Source organism: Abramis brama (assembly GCF_963993115.1).
Source record: "Abramis brama genome assembly, chromosome: 20".
In the NCBI taxonomy this organism is placed as follows: domain Eukaryota; kingdom Metazoa; phylum Chordata; class Actinopteri; order Cypriniformes; family Leuciscidae; genus Abramis; species Abramis brama.
In genome coordinates, this window is record NC_139982.1 from 30,899,494 (window position 1) to 30,920,625 (window position 21,132).

Consider the following 21,132-nt stretch of genomic DNA (forward strand, 5'->3'; position numbering starts at 1 on the left):
GGGAATTAGAAAAGCAATGTCATTCAATAGAATAGAATAGATAAAAAAATTTAATAAATAAAAATGACAAAGAAACACAGTAAAATAAATACAATATATTACAATACAAAATCTATCTATATATCCGTCCCCATATACACAACCGAGTTTGGGCTAAGATCTTTTAATGTTTATGAAAGCTGCATTTATTTGATTAAAAAAAATCAGTAAAATCAGAAATATTGTGAAATATTATTACAATGTAAAATAAGTGTTTTCTGTGTGAATATATAGTAAACTGTAATTTATTCCAAGCTGAATTTTCAGCATCATTACTCCAGTCTTCAGTGTCACATGATCCCAATATGATGATTTGATGATCAAGAAACAATTCTGATTATTATTAAGTACATACATTATAAGTACATACACACACATATACAAAGCTTTGCAGTGTAATACCAAAGAGAGTAGTGTGAAATTACTATTAGTCTTCTAATAATCACTAAAATACTTCAAAATCTTTACATTTGACAACATTTTATGACCAAACATTAAGCCAAAGCCACCTGTTTACCTCCTTGTGAGAAATCCAATTCACTGCTCTGACTTTCTGCTGCTTCATCATCACACATTTCCATGATGTCACTTCCTCATTTCTCATGTACGGTGTTTTAACCTCAACACTACAACACTACTCAACCACAACAACAGGTTATGATTCTGAAACAAATCATTTCTGCCCTTGAGATTTAAATTTAGGAATGTGAAGTTTGTTCACAGGAATAATACGGATTCCATGGAGCTTCTAGAAGTCAAAACTAGGTCAGACATTCCAGAACCACAAGATTAACCAAAAACTGCAACACAACGAGGTCTAAAAGGTCAAACATGTCAAATGATTCTAGATAATTTGCACATACATAACATCTGATAAATCAGGGGAATATGCGCTGAAAGCAATGAGGAAACACCTTCATTTTCTGCTTGACAGTATATGAAAGTTAATATGCTGCATAATAACCACAACATTCTCTATGCAAGTACATGAAGGCAAACATATTTTAAACTACTTTGAAACAATTTTTAACAAGCATTTTTTTGTTTGCCAATAAAAAAAATCTAAACATCCCATTATGAGATATGACGATGAAAAAACCCTTTCTTTGGGATGATATTTCTTTCATATATCTTATGTTTTTAGCATATTGGCAAATTGTTTCCATTTTTTTTTCATAAGCATAAGTCTAACAAAATTTTAATGCTAACAATATGTTAACAAAGCAATAACATCTGCATTTGCATTCTTATGTAGAGTAGTTCCTGGTTTTATTCTTTGCAAATCAGCTGCAAATGCAATGTAATGTAATGTAATGTAATGCAATGCAAAGTCATGCAAAGTAATGCAATGCAATGCAATGTAATGTAATGTAATGTAATGTAATGTAATGTAATGTAATGTAATGCAATGCAAAGTCATGCAAAGTAATGCAATGCAATGCAATGCAATGCAATGCAATGCAATGCAATGTAATGTAATGTAATTCAATGCAATGTAATGTAATGTAATGTAATGTAATGTAATGCAAAGTAATGCAATGTAATGTCATGAAATGCAACGCAACGCAGTGCAATGCAATTCAATTGCATGGAAAAGTGTCTTTTCTTAAAAAGTCAGAGTGTGTTTGAGTGGCAGCATCTGGGTACCTAACGCAGTGGAGCTCTCCGATCCGGAGCCCAGACCCGACGACTGGTTCTCGGTCACCTCGAAGCTGCTGAGAGCGTCTTCATCCATGGACTGAGAGATGTCCTGAAGGTCTCCCATTCCCCCGATGAAGTCCCTGCACAACGGGCTGTCCAGCACTGCGTCGTTCAGCGGCGACGGGGCGCTGTAGTGGTTCTCCATGTCTACCATGCTGGCGGACAGGGCCAGAGCGAGAATCACACATCAGCCTGGAGGAACCACATGGACATATTAAAGAAAATGTATTGTATATATAGATACTGTAACCGGAGCACATGATATATATATATATATATATATATATATATATATATATATAATACTTAATATAGTTTTTAAATGTTTATAGATAGATATATAGTTTTATTTCAATAAATGAAAACGACTTTTGATCGTTTTTTTAGCAATAACAACACAGAATCACACCAGGGTTAGGGTTAATCACAGGTTAATCTCAACATAAATCACAGTTTCGTCTCATTTAATTAAGGTACAACAAATAACAGCTTGTCAGATATTAGCCCTTCTAAAAGCTTTACGTTGTCTGCAATATTTTTTATCAGCAGTAATTATGGTTAAGTTCACCCTAAATAGCCTTATCTACACGTCTGTGTTGCGTCTGTCTGACACCGAGAGAAAATCAGAGAGCAAAACCAGGCCACAGGAGCTGCGAGCTCGACAGAGACTGAGCAGATACACAGTGAATATCCTTGATGCGTTAAGCATTTACTCGCATGCCACTAATATAGGTCTATTTTGAGGTCATGCGAGTTTCATGAACTTATGACACAATGCAAGTGTTAATAGTTCATCTGAGTGCTAGATCACATGACTTCAGAGCGAGTTTATAAATAACAGGTTCAAAAAAAGTATGGAGAGTTTCACATGAAATTACCATGGTACTGAGAGTTTTTCTAAGAAATGAGATGAAATGGAGAGCAACTTGATTCTCCAGAGAGAGAAAAACCCATAATCTTCAAATGTTTTATCAATTAAATTTAAGTAAAGTTTAAGTATATTTTCCAAGTATACTTTATGTAGCATGTATACTAAATTCAATGTACTAGAAGTATACCTGTGTACTACTTCAATACTTCTTGGGACTAAATTGGCCCACTTTTTAGTTTATAAAAGTATACTTTTAAGTGTAACAGAAGTAAACTTTGAGTACACAAACATTTTTTCAAAAATGATTTTCTTTTGTATTGCAACGATACTCTGAACTATTATAAACATGTGCATTTATTAGATAACATATGCTGGAGAGTACTTCCTCAGAGGCCAATATGTAAGAAAAACAGTATTTAACTGGGAACTTTCAGTATCAACTTTTGTTAAACTTTTAATAAATCGGTGTTAACTTGTGTTTTAATGATTTAAAACTAATTAGACACCCTTTTTGATTACTAAAAGTTCATTTAAACATTCAAACTGAATTCAGAAAAATAAAAAATAAAAAATAAATAAAAAATGGAATTGGGACAGCAATTTAGGAAAAGTACAGACTTTAACAATTGACCATAGAAATGGTAACAGATATGTCAATAGAAAAGATAACTTATATTTTAAGGGATAAATATACGGTTTATGATGGAGTTTGGGGACCTTTCAGATCGTTCTTAAAAAGTGGTTGAATTGTAAAATGTAAAATACTGAGAAGCAAATTTTTTTTGTGTGTGTGTGTTGTTGTTTTCTATGTTACATGGAAATGTATATGTATGTGTTTAGTTAAAATGTAGTAAAAAAATAAAAAAAATAAAACAATTGACCATTAGCTTTTTTCTATTTATTCTCATAAACCACAGAGGGCTTGAACACCAATTAAATGAAAATGTAAAAAATGACCAGGCGACCAATCAGCCGCAGTAGAATAAATACTTCGCCGCTTCACGATTATGTAAGGCTCGTGCGATTAAACAAAGGTCCTGTATGTAATGCGAGCCTGTTGAATGTGTGCGGCTCCATGTTTAACACCTACTCGCTCCGCCAGGACACACTGTTCCCTGTTCACTCGTCTCAGCCGGACACACACCGAGAGAGCAGCCAGTGGTCACAGTCACAGACACACGGGCCAAACGCCAGGGCATTTCCAACACACCAGAAGTACATGTGTACGGTATTTATCCGGCTGGACAGTACAACCATATGGCATGTACAGTTTTCCAGGGTTCTAGATTAGTGGACGCTGCCAAAACATTTCTGTCACTTATTTTTCTCAATAGAATTTTAGTTTTTTCCCCTAAAGTCCACTTAAATTAATTCGAGTTTTGGCTTGGATAATTGACCGAAACGTAAGCTCCTCCTTGTGTCAATTCTGGAATCTACCGAAAGCTTTGGAAAATGGAAAATAAGTTGTTTATGTTGAGTCAATACTGTCAAGTCAAATTTATTTATATAGTGCTTTTCACAATACACGTCGTTTCAAACTAGCTTTACAGAAAATCACGATGTTAATGTTCATTATATCTTCATATCTCTTAATATCCCTTATAGTTGCATTTAGCAGATTAGAGCTGGACAATAATATTGTTTACATTTTGCAACGATACAAGCAATACTGAGATACATGCTATATATACTGTATGTGTGCGGATAAAGTTCTTCTTATACATTCTTAACTTTGTATAAAGAGCTGGCCAATAATACAGTTCAATCTGACAGCTGACCCTAAAAAATGTGGGCCAAAAATGACTATATTTTAGTTTGTTAAAGTTTTTTATTTAATATTTTGTATTTTTAGGGGATTTTTTTGTACTAAATTATATTTATGCTGTAGTTATAATCCATTTATTCACTTTTTGAGCATGGACCTGAAAACTAAATTTCCAACTTAAATCTTGAATGATTTGGACCACAGACTTAAGTTTCTTTTTAAAAGATGACACTTTTTAAAGTCTCTTTTTAAAGATGACACTTGACATATTATTCCTGAAGTGAAAAAGTTATAAAATTTTACATTTATTGTTATGAGAAATGCAGAAAAATATCATTTTAAATTTTTAGATGAAATATATGTTTTCCAAAACACGTTTTACATGTTAAAACTGTGAGAAAATCAAAGCCATAAATCTAAATAAGCTGTGTACCAAATTTAAGGTTAATATCTCAAAAAATTAGCTTTCAGTAAGATTTTGTTTGGGCGCAGTACCAAACGCTTCCACTAGATGAAATTCGCACATATATCAATTATATATGATTGCAATTTGCATATATATGTGTGAATACTTTGCCATCACCCAAGTCTAGAGTAACAGTATACACTGACTGAACTCTTTTATTTCCCAAGAAGAAATATCCTGTTTTTAATTATATTACCTTTTTAAGTAGTAAGAAACTGATGCTTGAGCAAACACAATATAATTAACAACAAATGAAGTTCATCATAAGGTTAGAGCTAAGACCAACAATTATGAGGAGTAATGGATTAGTTATTAGCTTCAGGACAGAGTCTTGGACGGCCAAGGACGATCTTAGTGAATCAATGACAACTCCTGCAACAGCATTATAATAAGAGTGGATTAAAAGCGAGATATAGGGCGGCCCGGACAGAAACACTACACGCACTTACAGTCTGTTTGAATGAAGTGTCCTGAAAGTCATCAATGCATGAAATCCATCATGACGTCTATCAAAGATACTAGCTAAATATATCAGCAAAACAATAAAAAATACAAAACAACTGAGCTCATTCCCACTAGAATTTGAGTCAGAACAGCAAGTGCAAAGCAACAACAAAACCCCACCTTCCTCTTGAGTTTATACATGTGATCTGATGTTTGTGTGTCTTTACACATGGAAAGTACTCATAGTCCAGCAGGGCTCAGTGGCAAATGCTTCACGCGCCTGGTGTACGTATCTTGTTTCAAGTTGCAATTCAACACACAACATGACCTAAATTGTGGGTTGGGGGTGGATGAGGGGCCAACGCAACAAAACCGGACACCAAACCCGGTGACATCAGGATGGCACACTTCTCACGGTAACATTATCACGGTAACATTAAGGCCGCAGGGAGCGAAACAATCTGAAAGCCTCAAGTCATTCTTTAACAATTTAAAAGTGCTAAAATGACTGGGAAAGTGCTTGAAATATTTGAAATCACTGAATCAGTTGAAATGACTAAACAGCTCTTAATCTGGTTGTGGTCAGTGACGGATCAGTGCACGTTCAGGATTCGACTCCAAGGACAATAAGTCGGCCATGAAAGTATGAATCTAAAAGAAAAAAATTAACCTAAAATAAGCTGAAAATACAAACAAAGACATAAAAAGAGGCTAAATTTAAAACTATAGCAACCCTGCTTTGCATAAAAGCATTCATCAAATATGTAATATGTATTTAAATGTCTAAAGGCCTATTTTTACATAAAACTTGGTGCGACACATCTTTATATATTTTGCTATATTTGGACGTCAACATAAAATAAAAATAGGCATTATTTACTTTCTAAAAAAATGCCTTTATGCTCTAAAGTTGGGGTGTCGAAAAACATCATTGTTCAGGAAACTAAACAGTTTACCTGACCACTTTTATTATGAACTTAAAAAACACTCAAACTATGAGAAGTGACACAATGGAACGGCCAAAAGATGCACGTTTTAATGTGTATAGCTTAAAGCAATGGTGCTCTACACAGGGTGAATTCAAAGACACATCTTTAACAAACAAAGCACGCTAATTAAAAATATCAAAACTAAATCTGCTAAGATTTGAAAAGGAAAAAAGATTCAGAGACTTTCCAAAACGACCGAAAACGCTTTTTCACAGTGCATTTGCTAAAAAAAAAACAAAAAAAAACACTATGCCTGAAAATTACTAAAAATATCAGTAAAAGTACTGGTCAGTTCATCTCCAAATACAACAAATTCCCCTCTAAAACAACTTGCAATCTACACATATGGGGAAAATAATATTAGCCTGTAATACATTTTCATGGCTCAATCAAATACTGTTAAATAAATCAACTCGACCCTTGCCCTGGGTAGGCTATACATCACATTACAGGTGGACTCATGACATTCACCTGTTATCCACTTTAACCTGAACAACAACAAACCAAATCAATGAATTAGCCTACAGGAAAGCTTGTCAAGAAATAAATATTTAAGAAGTGAAAACATAAATCTCAAGGGAAAAATATTGCTTTTGTGTATTACTCTTTTGTCTCTTTTGACTTTTAAGCAACCGCCCAGCATCCACCCAGCAACTGCACAGCAACCAACCAGCAACCACCGCCCAGCATCCACCCAGCAACCGCACAGCATCCACCCAGCAACCGCCCAGCCATCGCCCAGCATCCACCCAGCAACCGCCCAGCATCCACCCAGCAACCGCCCAGCCATCGCCCAGCATCCACCCAGCAACCGCCCAGCATCCACCCAGCAACCGCCCAGCCATCGCCCAGCATCCACCCAGCAACCGCACAGCCATCGCCCAGCATCCACCCAGCAACCGCACAGCATCCACCCAGCAACCGCCCAGCCATCGCCCAGCATCCACCCAGCAACCGCCCAGCATCCACCCAGCAACCGCCCAGCATCCACCCAGCAACCACCCAGCAAACGCCCAGCCATCGCCCAGCATCCACCCAGCAACCGCCCAGCCATCGCCCAGCATCCACCCAGCAACCGCACAGCATCCACCCAGCAACCGCCCAGCCATCGCCCAGCATCCACCCAGCAACCGCACAGCATCCACCCAGCAACCACCCAGCAACCGCACAGCATCCACCCAGGATTCACCCAGCAACCACCCAGCATTCACCCAGCAACCACCTAGCAACCGCACAGCATCCACCCAGCATTCACCCAGCAACCACCCAGCATTCACCCAGCATCCACCCAGCAACCGCACAGCATCCACCCAGCAACCACCCAGCATCCACCCAGCATCCACCCAGCATCCACCCAGCATTCACCCAGCAACCACCCAGCAACCGCACAGCATCCACCCAGCATTCACCCAGCATTCACCCAGCCATCACCCAGCATCCACCCAGCAACCGCACAGCATCCACCCAGCAACCACCCAGCCATCACCCAGCATCCACCCAGCAACCGCACAGCATCCACCCAGCAACCGCACAGCATCCACCCAGTAACCACCCAGCAACCGCACAGCATCCACCCAGCAACCGCACAGCAACCACCTAGCATTCACCCAGCCACCGCCCAGCAACCACCCAGCATCCAGGCAGCAACCGCAAAGCATCCACCCAGCAACCGCACAGCATCCACCCAGTAACCACCCAGCAACCGCACAGCATCCACCCAGCATCCACCCAGCCATCACCCAGCATCCACCCAGCAACCGCACAACATCCACCCAGCAACCATCCAGCCATCACCCAGCATCCACCCAGCATCCACCCAGCAACCACCCAGCATCCGCCCAGTAACCACCCAGCAACCGCACAGCATCCACCCAGCAACCGCACAGCAACCACCTAGCATTCACCCAGCCACCGCCCAGCAACCACCCAGCATCCAGGCAGCAACCGCAAAGCATCCACCCAGCAACCGCACAGCATCCACCCAGCAACCACCCAGCAACCGCACAGCATCCACCCAGCCATCACCCAGCATCCACCCAGCAACCGCACAACATCCACCCAGCAACCATCCAGCCATCACCCAGCATCCACCCAGCATCCACCCAGCAACCACCCAGCATCCGCCCAGTAACCACCCAGCAACCGCACAGCATCCACCCAGCAACCGCAAAGCATCCACCCAGCAACCGTACAGCAACCACCCAGCATTCACCCAGCCACCACCCAGCATCCAGGCAGCAACCGCAAAGCATCCACCCAGCAACCACCCAGCCACCATACAGCATCCACCCAGCAACTGCACCGCATTCACCCAGCAACTGCACAGCATTCACCCAGCATCCACCCAGCAAACACCCAGCAACCACCCAGCATCCACCCAGCATCCACCCAGCAACCGCACAGCAACCACACAGTATCCATCCAGCAACTGCACAGCATCCACCCAGCCACCGCCCAGCATCCACCCACCAGCAACCACCCAGTATCCACCCAGCAATCACCCAGCATTCACCCAGCCATCACCCAGCATCCACCCAGCAACCACCCAGCAACCACCCAGCCACCACCCAGCAACCACCCAGCAACCGCCCAGCAACCACCCAGCAACCACACAGCATCCACCCACCAGCAACCACCCAGTATCCACCCAGCAACCACCCAGCATTCACCCAGCCATCACCCAGCATCCACCCAGCAACCACACAGCCACCGCCCAGCAACCACCCAGCAACCACACAGCCACCGCCCAGCAACCACCCAGCAACCGCCCAGCAACCACACAGCAACCACACAGCAACCGCACAGCAACCACCCAGCAACCGCCCAGTAACCACACAGCAACCACACAGCCACCGCCCAGCAACCACCCAGCAACCGCCCAGTAACCACACAGCAACCACACAGCAACCGCACAGCAACCACCCAGCAACCACACAGCATCCACCCACCAGCAACCACCCAGCATCCACCCAGCAACCACCCAGCATTCACCCAGCCATCACCCAGCATCCACCCAGCAACCACACAGCCACCGCCCAGCAACCACACAGCAACCGCACAGCAACCACCCAGCAACCGCCCAGCAACCACACAGCAACCACACAGCCACCGCCCAGCAACCACCCAGCAACCGCCCAGTAACCACACAGCAACCACACAGCAACCGCCCAGCAACCACCCAGCAACCACACAGCATCCACCCACCAGCAACCACCCAGTATCCACCCAGCAACCACCCAGCATTCACCCAGCCATCACCCAGCATCCACCCAGCAACCACACAGCCACCGCCCAGCAACCACACAGCAACCGCACAGCAACCACCCAGCAACCGCCCAGCAACCACACAGCAACCACACAGCCACCGCCCAGCAACCACCCAGCAACCGCCCAGTAACCACACAGCAACCACACAGCAACCGCACAGCAACCACCCAGCAACCACACAGCATCCACCCACCAGCAACCACCCAGCATCCACCCAGCAACCACCCAGCATTCACCCAGCCATCACCCAGCATCCACCCAGCAACCACACAGCCACCGCCCAGCAACCACACAGCAACCGCACAGCAACCACCCAGCAACCGCCCAGCAACCACACAGCAACCACACAGCCACCGCCCAGCAACCACCCAGCAACCGCCCAGTAACCACACAGCAACCACACAGCAACCGCCCAGCAACCACCCAGCAACCACACAGCATCCACCCACCAGCAACCACCCAGTATCCACCCAGCAACCACCCAGCATTCACCCAGCCATCACCCAGCATCCACCCAGCAACCACACAGCCACCGCCCAGCAACCACACAGCAACCGCACAGCAACCACCCAGCAACCGCCCAGCAACCACACAGCAACCACACAGCCACCGCCCAGCAACCACCCAGCAACCGCCCAGTAACCACACAGCAACCACACAGCAACCGCACAGCAACCACCCAGCAACCACACAGCATCCACCCACCAGCAACCACCCAGCATCCACCCAGCAACTACCCAGTATCCACCCAGCAACAACCCAGCAACCACCCAGCAACCACTCATGACACCCTAGCAACTGCATGGCAACAGCCAGGCATTGTGGTGGAAAGTTTTGCACAAGCAATTACAGTCATTTCTGGTCGACTTTGTGCAGTGCTCAATACCTCCTTTGCTGGGTAAAACTGAAAGAAGCATGCGTAAATTCGACAGTGTGGTTGTAGCAAGCTTGTTTTACAGCACCTGCAGGCCTCAGCAGAGAGTCCTGGCTCATTAACTCACAATCTCTCCTGAGCTGCTTACGGTCTGTCTGTCTCTGACATGGTCATTTAGCGTGATGGACATTTAGAGTCCTCATCAGACGGACTTAAGCAGTGAACACAACTTCAGTATTGTCTGTCAGGACAGAAGCTTCTGAGATTAAATCTGCAGTGAGACAACAGTAGATCAGGTCAAAGCGCAGGAAACGACACGTTTAAAACTGCTCTGTGTTGGCTTAAACTGAAATTCCCCTCGGGGGTCAATTAAGTCAGTCTGTCTTTCCGTCTGTCACTGGGTTTAGAGATACCTGCCTTGCCTGAGTTAACCAAAATGTGGTTTTGTATTTCAACAGGTCTCTTCAAACCCAACGTGCTGATGTTGCAATAAATACGTAAAGTACACGTGCGTGGCTATGTTTAAACAAAGTGGAAAACTCAGTCTGAAAACATCTGAGGGAGGAAGAAGCCGTCTGTGTACACTTTCACAAAAAGAAAACCGCATGTAAAAATTAGTAAATGCAGAATTTGCAGGAAAAAGTGACAGATAAAGGGATACAAATTAACATTTTATTATCATTTCACCCTCATGTTGTTCCAAACCCATTTGACTTACTTTCTTCTATGGACAACAAAAGGAGATGTTTGGCAGAATGTCCAAGTTTCAGTTTTCAAAAGTGCATTGTGATTTGTAAAAGAAAAAACCCCATACAAATATATCCTAACTGACCCCTAACAGTAGTGTACTGTACATGTTCTACTTAAAAAAGTCATTGAGACGTTGATGTTAATATTTACAGAGACGCAGACAGGTGTTTAGGATTGAAAAACTAGTCAGCCCGACCTGAAAATCCTGTTTTAGGAAAATAAACAGTGGGGGAACAGAGCGAGCGAGAACATTCCCATTCTCTTATGCTGAATAACTAAAAAACAAGGGTCTGATTAGACGTGTCAGATTCCAAACGGTAGAGAACACAAGTCAGACAAACATTTTAGCATTAGCATTAGAGAGATTAGCATTTTGCTTATGATTTTGAGAGCAAGAAAACATTGCAGAGAGGCAGACAGAAGAAGCAAAACATGTTCTGACATGAGAGGAAATTTGTGATGATAATTACTTAACACTAAAGACACTCAATCATGTAATGGTGGTACTGGAGGCCGATTTGGTCCATGTTGGTTTCCATGTTCCTTGTGAGTTTTCTGAAATACTTGTTTCTGATTGGTCAAACATGGCCTTCTGCGCCAAATATTTGTGCATGTTTACTGCTAAACTATCCATTAGCCCAGGCTGTTTTTGTTTCACTTTGCTTTCTCTTTCCTCTGAACATAACAAAACAATTCACATGAATTTATTTATTTATTTCTTTGGTAAGTGGCTGTGCAATACGCAGGTCATTTACAGTCAGATGGTCATTTTGCACAATAAAACTCCTTCAGGGTAATACAAGCTTTGCGTTTATTTAGCCTTTATGACCGTCTGACGGTATATTATCTCTCACATGTTTGACACTGGGAGTTATTACATAATCCTGGCTAGTCAGGTTTTGAGTTTCACACTGTACATTTGCATGTCTATGCAATTAAAACAGGAATGGTTTAAGACATCGTAGGTCTCTGCACATTCAAACTAGTGCCCTGCATTAGGTTACTTCAAATGTGAGTATGGTTGGGAATTGAAAATCGATACTTAAGGTCAGGAATCGGATACTTGTTATAAAATTAAAATTTCGATTAGACTAATCGATTCCTATGTGCGCATTTTAATGTGGCTTTAAACCATTCAAGCCAAATAAGATGCGAAAGAAAACTGAATTCTGCTCACGAATACTGAATTGAGTTCTCTTTCACGTTTTCTTGAGCTTGAAAAGAGAAATACACAAAAAATTAAGTCAAAATATCCTCGTAAACACAGTCGGTTAAGTGTTGAGTTAATGCAGACAGTTTAGAAAGAAAACTCACGTGTAACAGTATAATGGATCAGTGCATTAGGTCTTAAAGTGACAGTAGCCTAATATTCTTGACTGAATAACTTTTGTAACTTTAATACGGATTAATATAAAAAGAAAACTATGCAGTGTTATTTTACATTAGATATCAATTTCTGAACTTTGTTCAGTTGTATTTATTTGTGCAAATGCTAATTTGCTTATTTGTTCTCATTGTATTACTGATTGTTTACTTGTCTTTAATAATGTTTGAAATTTATATTAGTTAGTCTAGTTTATTAGTTTGTTCTTTGGGCGGCTGATTTTTGCTCATGTTTTTCAGCTGCAATGGAATGTTTTGCAAAAACACACAGAATAAATATTTTTGACATCGAAATGTTTGACTTAATTTTTTTTAACCATATTACAATCAAAACTGGGAATCGATAAGAATTGGATCCAATAAGCAGAATTGGAATCACTAAAATTCAAACGATACCCAATTATACATGCAAGAGGTTAAAAATTCCATGGAATTGTGTTGCATGGAAAACACAACTTAGGAACGTCTAATGGGCGAGTAAATAATGACACATCTATTACTTTGACATGGGAAAAGAGAATTTTCTGTAAATATATTTTGCAAAGATTAAACACTAAAATACTCCACAGATGTCATGACAGATAAAGCTGAGGCCTACGGCAAAATAAACGTCAACACAACTACGAAAACACAAAGTAAACTCCATGACCCTCACAGAACGTCCAGTTATGCAAGTTTATGGGGGTTGGTGCTTCAAGCAGCGTGTCTGCTTTAGCAATTTAAACACCGGCCCCGCAGGACAGTCTGGTTAGTGTCCAGGGGTCTGTTGTATTAGCCAAGCAATGCCAGTTACAATTTAACCAATGTGTAGCAGAAATTACAAATGTTGGAATTACCGCAATTACGAGTTTCCCATTTGCTGACCTATTTGTCGAACTTGTCGAACTAGTACTAGTTTACCGAGAGCTTGGGACTTTCTAGAACTTTCAACAAATGGAGCAACCAAATATGACAACCTGATCCACCAATAGCAAACCACAACCATCCAATTAATTCCCCACAGACAAAATCAAGCTCCGCCCTACATTTGTTCTTGTTCGAGAAGCCATTTCACTCAGATACACTACCGGTCAAAAGTTTTAGATCGGTAAGATTTTTTATGTTTTTAAAAGAAGTCTCTTCTGCTCACCAAGGCTGCATTTATTTGATTAAAAACAATAAAAAAAAACTGTATTATTGTGAAATATTATAACAATTTAAAATGACTGTTTTCTATTTTAATATATTTTAAACTGTAATTTATTCCTGTGATCAAAGCTGAATTTTCATCATCATTACTCCAGTCTTCAGTGTCACATGATCCTTCAGAAATCACTCTAATATGATGATTTGATGCTCAAAAAACATTCATTATTATTATCAATGTTGAAAACAGTTGTGTACAATTTTTTTTTCAAAATTCTTTGATGAATAGAAAGTTCAAAAGAACAGCATTTATTTAAAATAGAATATTTTCTAACATTATAAATGTCTTTACTGTCACTTTGATCAGTTTAACTCATCCGTGATGAATAAAAGTATTGATTTATTTTATTTATTTCCCCCAAAAATAAAATTCAAATTCTTACTGACCCCAAACTTTTGAACGGTAGTGTTTAATGTTACAAAAGCTTTAGATTTCAGATAAATGCTGTTCTTTTGAACTTTCTATTCATCATAGCACCATGAAATAAAAATGTAAATAACTGTTTTCAACATTAATAATAATCATAAATGTTTTTTGAGCATCAAATCATCATATTAGAGTGATTTCTGAAGGATCATGTGACACTGAAGACTGGAGTAATGATGCTGAAAACTCAGCTTTGCTCACAGGAATAAATTACACTTTACTATATATTCACATAGAAAACAGCTATTTTAAATTGTAATAATATTTCACAATATTACAGTTTTTGTTTGTATTTTTAATCAAATAAATGCAGCCTCGGTGAGCAGAAGAGACTTCTTTTAAAAACATTAAAAATCTTACCGATCTAAAACTTTTGACCGATAGTATATACATCAAAATAGAAAAAAAAAAAAATGAAAATAGTAAAGTAAAAGTAAAGTAAATATGACAACCTGTCATTAACTTGAGATCCACCAATAGCAAACCACAACCATCCAATCAATTCCCCACAGACAAAATCAAGCTCCGCCCACATTTGTTCTTGTTTGAAAAGCCATTTCATCAAAATAGAAAAGACAAATACTATCGCAATCGTTTCATGCTGATTGCTGACTTTAATAAAACATAAAAGAATAGTCCAAATGACTAAAGTAAAGTCACATGATGAGATGTGACAGACACAAGTCATTATCTGGTGAAAAAAAAAGTTTTTCTTGTTAAGATTTTATAAAAAATCAAAAATTTGTCTGTCATATGACTTTGAGAAGAATAAAATGCATGAGTTAGACAGACTACTGTAATGGATTCCTAATTAAATTGCAACCTGAAGAACTGGCAGTGTAAACCTCCCAGAAAATTAAGAAACATCAGTTATTATAAACTGAGATGGAAAAACCCAGACGGCATTCATGTAGCTGGTAAATCTGAGACAGGTACTGCAAGATCTAGGTCAAATTACAGAGAGTCATGTAATGCATGCTGCAACACACCGTCTGTATGCGAGAACCCGTGTCCAGCAACATGCCTGTCTGCTGACAGTACTAGTTTCACCGTCAAAAGTTAAACAGCCTAAATATTTGAGTTTATTGGGGCTCGACAGCAGTTTGTCCCTGAACGCATGCTTGTGCTCGTCACAGTAGAGCTGGAACCAATAAAACAGGTGGAAAAATGAATGAAGATGCTCAGATTTTGGCCAATAAAACTTATTTATCACTAGAGCAAACATCACTATTACACTTACTCTTTGGATTAGGATATGAAAAATCCCACTTACACCGAACAAAGGATCAAAGTGACTATTTCTTAACTCAAATGAATCAGTCCAGGTCTTCTAAGATGCCCATTTACCACATAATAAACTCTCTATTGCAGCTCTGCAAACACATTAAAAGCATAAGCAATCTGTCTGATAACACTGCGACCAGCTTTATCGTGTTGAATATTTGAAGAAGGCACCCTTAACATCGCAGATGTGCTGTGGGAGAGCAGGTTAGAGTGAATTACAGCAGGTTTGGGAGAAAAACAGCGCAGTAAACGCAGATTAGAGGATGCCTGCGGGACGCTGAGAAGGTCTTGTAAATGCATGCTCAGCTAGCTGGTGATACGACACAAAGAGGTCACCATAGGATTAAAGGACAGTATTAACCACTAAATTATTATGTAGTGTGTCTGACATGATGGAACTGGACCTTAACAACAAGTACTGTGGTGATACCACAGAAGTACTGGAATAAAAGTTAGGATATGAACACCTTTTGAAAGTAACTTGATGTTTCAAATTGAGTTCAATAACATTATTACACCAGTAGGTGGCGACAAGTGACTGTTAAAAAATGTATTTGTCATTGAATCATTCATTTAAAAGACTCATTCAAAAACACGTCCAGTAATGATCGCAAAGTCTTTATGAGTGAGTCATTGAATCATTCACTCAACCCGATTTAAATAATAATAATAATAATAATGACCTCAAATTATATTAAAAAAAAACACACTGCAGAAATTAACATTTTGTCAGAACCTCTAGTCAATCACGTTATTTTGTTTAGTTGTCTGTTCAGAATCGTGCCGCTCTAACTCCAAGATAGTTACAAAAAAAACACATGAACTACAAAACAATACAAAAAGTTAACTGCACTTAAAATAGTCAACACAGTCTTTATGCAAATGTATACATTTTTTTTTCTTTTAGATTTTTTGTGAGATTAGCCTATAAATTTAAACAAAGCCTGATTTACATATTTTTCTTGTTTTTCACTAATATTAATAACTACTAATATTAATAATGTCATATAAAAATGTTTATAGTGAGTTTAAGTTTACAGTCAAGGTATACAATGGAATTAACAAATTAAAAATCCACAATTCAAGACAGAGATTAACACTCAAACAGTGTCATAAGAAAGTAACAGAAAACAGTAACTGCACCTGTGATTATATATATATATATATATATATATATATATATATATATATATATATATATATATATATATATATATAATATTATGTAACTTTCACAACAAGAGCAAAAATCTCTGCTCTTCTCAAATCTAAAAGGCATAATGTCAACAAAACGATCTGATATGCTCAGATAAGCGTTGCAAAAGCATTGCTGTATGACTTTAAACAGTCAAATATACTGTCAATATCTAATACATAAAAAACAAATATACAGTACATAGCCAGAGAAACTTCAATAGAACAAAACAGGACATGGCTGAACATAATAGAATAGAATAGAATAGAATAGAATAGAATAGAATAGAATAGAATAGAATAGAATAGAATAGAAGTGCTCTCCTTTCACTTCACACCACAACACTGACTCTGACCTTTAGCTGCAGCAGCCAGTGCTCGTCGAACATCGGGTCTCGAGGCGTCAATGAGCCTGTAACGGTGCTGTCAGTGCGATCACTGCAGCATAATATCATTTATAATAATTAATATAAACACATAACCTCCGCCGAGTCCTGTCGCGCGCCTCCGCCGCTGTCAAACTGCAGCTGTAGGTCTCGCGCGCCTCCCGGAAACGGCGTCATGACGCACAGATGATCATGCAGACGTACAGACACACCCCCCGACACACCTCTGCGCTCGGCCAATCAGAGCGCAGGACGGCCCCTAGGAGCACTGGTGGAGGAGTGTGGTGTGGATGATGGCCAGTACATGATGAGATGGTCTGAATGGTTGGACTGGGTTCAGGGGACATTGCTGCATGTCTGTCGACTGCATACAGTAACATTCAGATACTGTATCATCGCGCCATCATCCTGTGAACTTTAACACTGACAGAATGCAATAGGCCTTCAATCCTGTAGCCTACTGCAGGAAAAAATGTATATCAGAAACATTACTGTTTTTAATTAATTTTTAAATTAATGACTCTGATGCTCATCAAGGCTGCATTTATTTGATCAAAAATACAGAAAAAACAGTAATATTGTGAAATATTATTACAATTCAAAATAACATTTTTATATTTTAATATACTTTAAAATATAATTTATTCCTGTGATCAAAGCTGAATTTTCAGCATCATTACTCCAGTCTTCAGTGTCACATGATCCTTCAGAAATCACTCTAATATGATGATTTATTATCAATGTTAGAAACAGTAATATATTTTTGCAGTTATAGGCTACTTTTTTTTTTTAGGATTGTTTGATGAATAAAAAGTTTTAAAAAAAACAGCATTTATTTAAAATAGAAATCTTTTTTAACAATGTACACTACCGTTCAAAAGTTTGTGGTCAGTAATTTCTTTTCTGTTTTTTAAAGAAATTTACATTTTTATTAAGCAAGGATGTGTTAAATTGATAAAAAGTGATAATAAAGATTCATATTGTCAGAAAATATTTCTATTTTGAATAAATGCTGTTCTTTTTTACTTTTTATTTCATCAAATAATCATGAAAAAAAGTATTTAAAAAAAGCAGCAGAACTGTTTCCAGTGTTGATAATAAAACATCATATTAGAGTGATTTCTGAAGGATCATGTGACACTGAAGACGAGTGAAAATTCAGCTTTGATCTCAGGAATAAGTATATTACAATAGAAAACACACACACACACACACACACACACACAATGTAAAAAATAATTCTGTAAAAAAACGGTAAACTACTGGCAGCTGTGGTTGCCAGCATCATATACCGTAAAAATACGGCGTGTTACTGTTAATGTTTAAACAGCTATATGCAGTTAAATTACAGTTTTATACTGTAGCTGACAAAACAATATTTAGCTGTTAATTTCAAAAACAGTAACATACCGTATTTTTACGGTATGATGCTGGAAACCACAGCTGCCAGTAGTTTACCGTTTTTTAACAGGATTATTTTTTACAGTGACATTTAACCAAAACCAACAGGTTTTATTCTATATCATTATTAAATTATTCTTCAATTCAGAATGAAAAACATCTTGGGATGAGGCAAGCCGGCAGGTTGGCAGAGAGCAGCGTTTAATCCGACTTAAAAACTCTTTCCATTGCAAAAGCACTTTGAGGAGAGACACAGGGCTTATGTTGTGAAATCTTCCAGACATAAATGTTGGGCTTGCAGTGATATTGCCCAGGGGGGCGAGCGGGCCAGATTGCAAAAGAAGAGTGAAGGTGAGGTCCTCTCCTCATGGACAACCTCCAGAAACCCCTGCCAGCCCGGGGACTTGTTGCATATCATTTCGTTGTACTCTTTTGTATAATGACAAATAAAGATTTGGATTCTGACTGGAGCCAGTCACGTAACGCAGGGATCTGGGCAGGAACAGCATGGCTGGCCGGGAACTGGACGCCTCCCAAGGTCTGGAGCACGAGTTTGCTCATTAAAGTGATAGTTCACCCAAAAGTAAAAGTTCTGTCAGCATTTACTCACCCTCAAGTTGTTCTAAACCTGTATAAGTTTCTTTCTTCTGCTCAACACAAAAGAAGATATTTTGAAGAATGTTGCTGATCCCCATTAAAGGCACTCTGAAATTACGTTTTTTAGCTTTTTTTTAGTATGAATATGTTAGCCTTAAGGTTATGAATAAGCTGCTGTGCCCCAAAACAATGACAAAATTCACATTTAGGAGATATAAGTGTTCTCTTATACTGAAACTTACAGTCTCTCACTTCCGCTAAAATGGATCAGGGATTTTTATGACATCACAGCGGACTTCAGCTTCTCATCACATCTTCTTGTCCAATCAAATGCTCTCTAGAATCTAAAGCTCCGCCCCCCTCTGCTATAAACACCAATATGTGTTGGAGATGTGTGTTCGGTTGCTCAAACTCTCGAGTTTTATTCCGTTTTCCAACTGTACGTTGGTTAAGAATGAAATGGATAGTATTTATTCACACCTCTACTATTGAATCCAACATATCATCAGCGCTCAGATTCGCATCCATGGTGCTGTCAAGTACGACTTGCAGTCTGTGAGGTAAACTAAACGCTATTGGCTATTTGAAAAGTGGGAGGGGCTATTCAATATGTCCCGCCTTAGCTTCCTGTTTCAGTGGAAGTTACGTAACTTCCATAGTATTTTTTCGGTAACACTTTAGTTTAGGGTCTAATTCTCACTATTAACTAGTTGCTTATTAACTTGCATAACGTTCTGTATAGTATGAGTGTGTGTAGTATGGATGTAATCTACATCCGCCATGTTGTTATTATCATGTGACCTAGTGTCAGTTGCGTCACTTCACTGTCATTCACAAAAATCCTCTCATAGTAAAGTGTTCATCGTATGCACACTTCAGTAGTAAGTCATCCGGGGACTCTTTGCCTAGTGTTTTATGTGTACTGTGAATTCGGACATACTTCTTTTGTCACATACTGTTTTTGCCTACTAGCAATTGCAGTTGCGGTATTAACGCATGGCACAAGCTGATTGGCCGCTGCTGATCCGGCAGCCAATGATATCGCTTGCTCAACATTTAAATAGTCTGGTTCAGTGTTTGCTGTAAGCTAGTTAGAGTTCCTCTGAACCCCTCCACCTCCCCAGCTCCACCTGTCTAGATCTGACACGGGATTTATTGTGTATCTATTAGCAGTAGCAAGTCTCTACTTCTGCAGCAGTAATAATCAACAGCAGAAGCGTAGCAGATTTAGTCCACCAAGAACAAATACATTAAAGGGATACTTCACCGATTAGCATTAACCTTATCAGTAGAAACCCGGTAGTATTTTCGAGTGACCGTGCTTCCCTCCCTCATGTCCCCCTGAGACGAGAGATTTCTGTATTGTGTGTCTGGAAAAAAACTCTGATGATGCAAAAATCGTCATTTATCGTCATCAGAGGCTTTTTTTGTCCAGAGGCGAGAGACTCCAGCCAGTAGGAGGAGCTCGTCCCGCATGTGTTCAACCCGCCCATAGGGGGATCTCACGATAAAACACCGTCTTTTCAGTTTCGAGTCGACTAGTTGTATCATTTCTTCCGACACTGCCCTCTGTAACCGGTAGGCGTGGCTTGGGAGTGTCCTCGTAGTGCAGCGAAGCAAGTGCATTCTGGGAGTTGTTGTCTTTCATCCACATGAGCCAAAATTACATTTTCTGGCTTTTCTCAGTCTAGAAGGCACCAACTTCTAAAATAATTTCACATTTCTACTACATAAATGACCCAATTTAAATACACATTCATCTTTCCAGCGGTGAAATACCCCTTTAACATTGCTATATTCATTAAAAACAACATGTTGCCTTTATAATGTCACACTTTACATCATTCTCACTCAGTAAAAATGTGTCACATGAAAATATATATTTTCTGACCCTTATCAAAATGCGACCCAGAATAAGATGAACCCAAAATCGAGTTCAGACTAACGTGCAAGTGTTTTTAGCAAAGGAAAAAGGGATTTAGATATTGTGCACAGCAACAGCATGTCCCAAATCAGTGAACAGCATTTAGTCATTTTTTGATGTTGCAAAATAATGAGCTTAGAAAGTGTGTTTGATGAACCATCAGAGAATAGTCATGGCAGAGACTT

General features: G+C 39.7%; 1 protein-coding gene across 2 annotated transcripts in view; it reads right to left on the minus strand.

Annotated features, from left to right (window-relative positions):
• pparab (peroxisome proliferator-activated receptor alpha b) overlaps nucleotides 1-17,194 on the minus strand; it is a 34,434-nt gene extending 17,240 nt beyond the window's left edge. The window contains exons 1-2 of one of the 2 annotated variants that reach the window (XM_084094199.1): nucleotides 16,996-17,194; nucleotides 1,687-1,932 (exon numbers count right to left, since the gene is read on the minus strand). In XM_084094199.1, coding sequence (XP_083950325.1) covers nucleotides 1,687-1,894 — 208 coding nt within the window. In that variant the 5' untranslated portion in view covers nucleotides 1,895-1,932; nucleotides 16,996-17,194. Of the gene's footprint in view, nucleotides 1-1,686; nucleotides 1,933-5,291; nucleotides 5,430-16,995 lie in introns of those variants that run through there. The other variant, XM_084094198.1, reaches the window with a different exon arrangement.
• Between the last annotated feature and the right edge of the window lie 3,938 nt (nucleotides 17,195-21,132).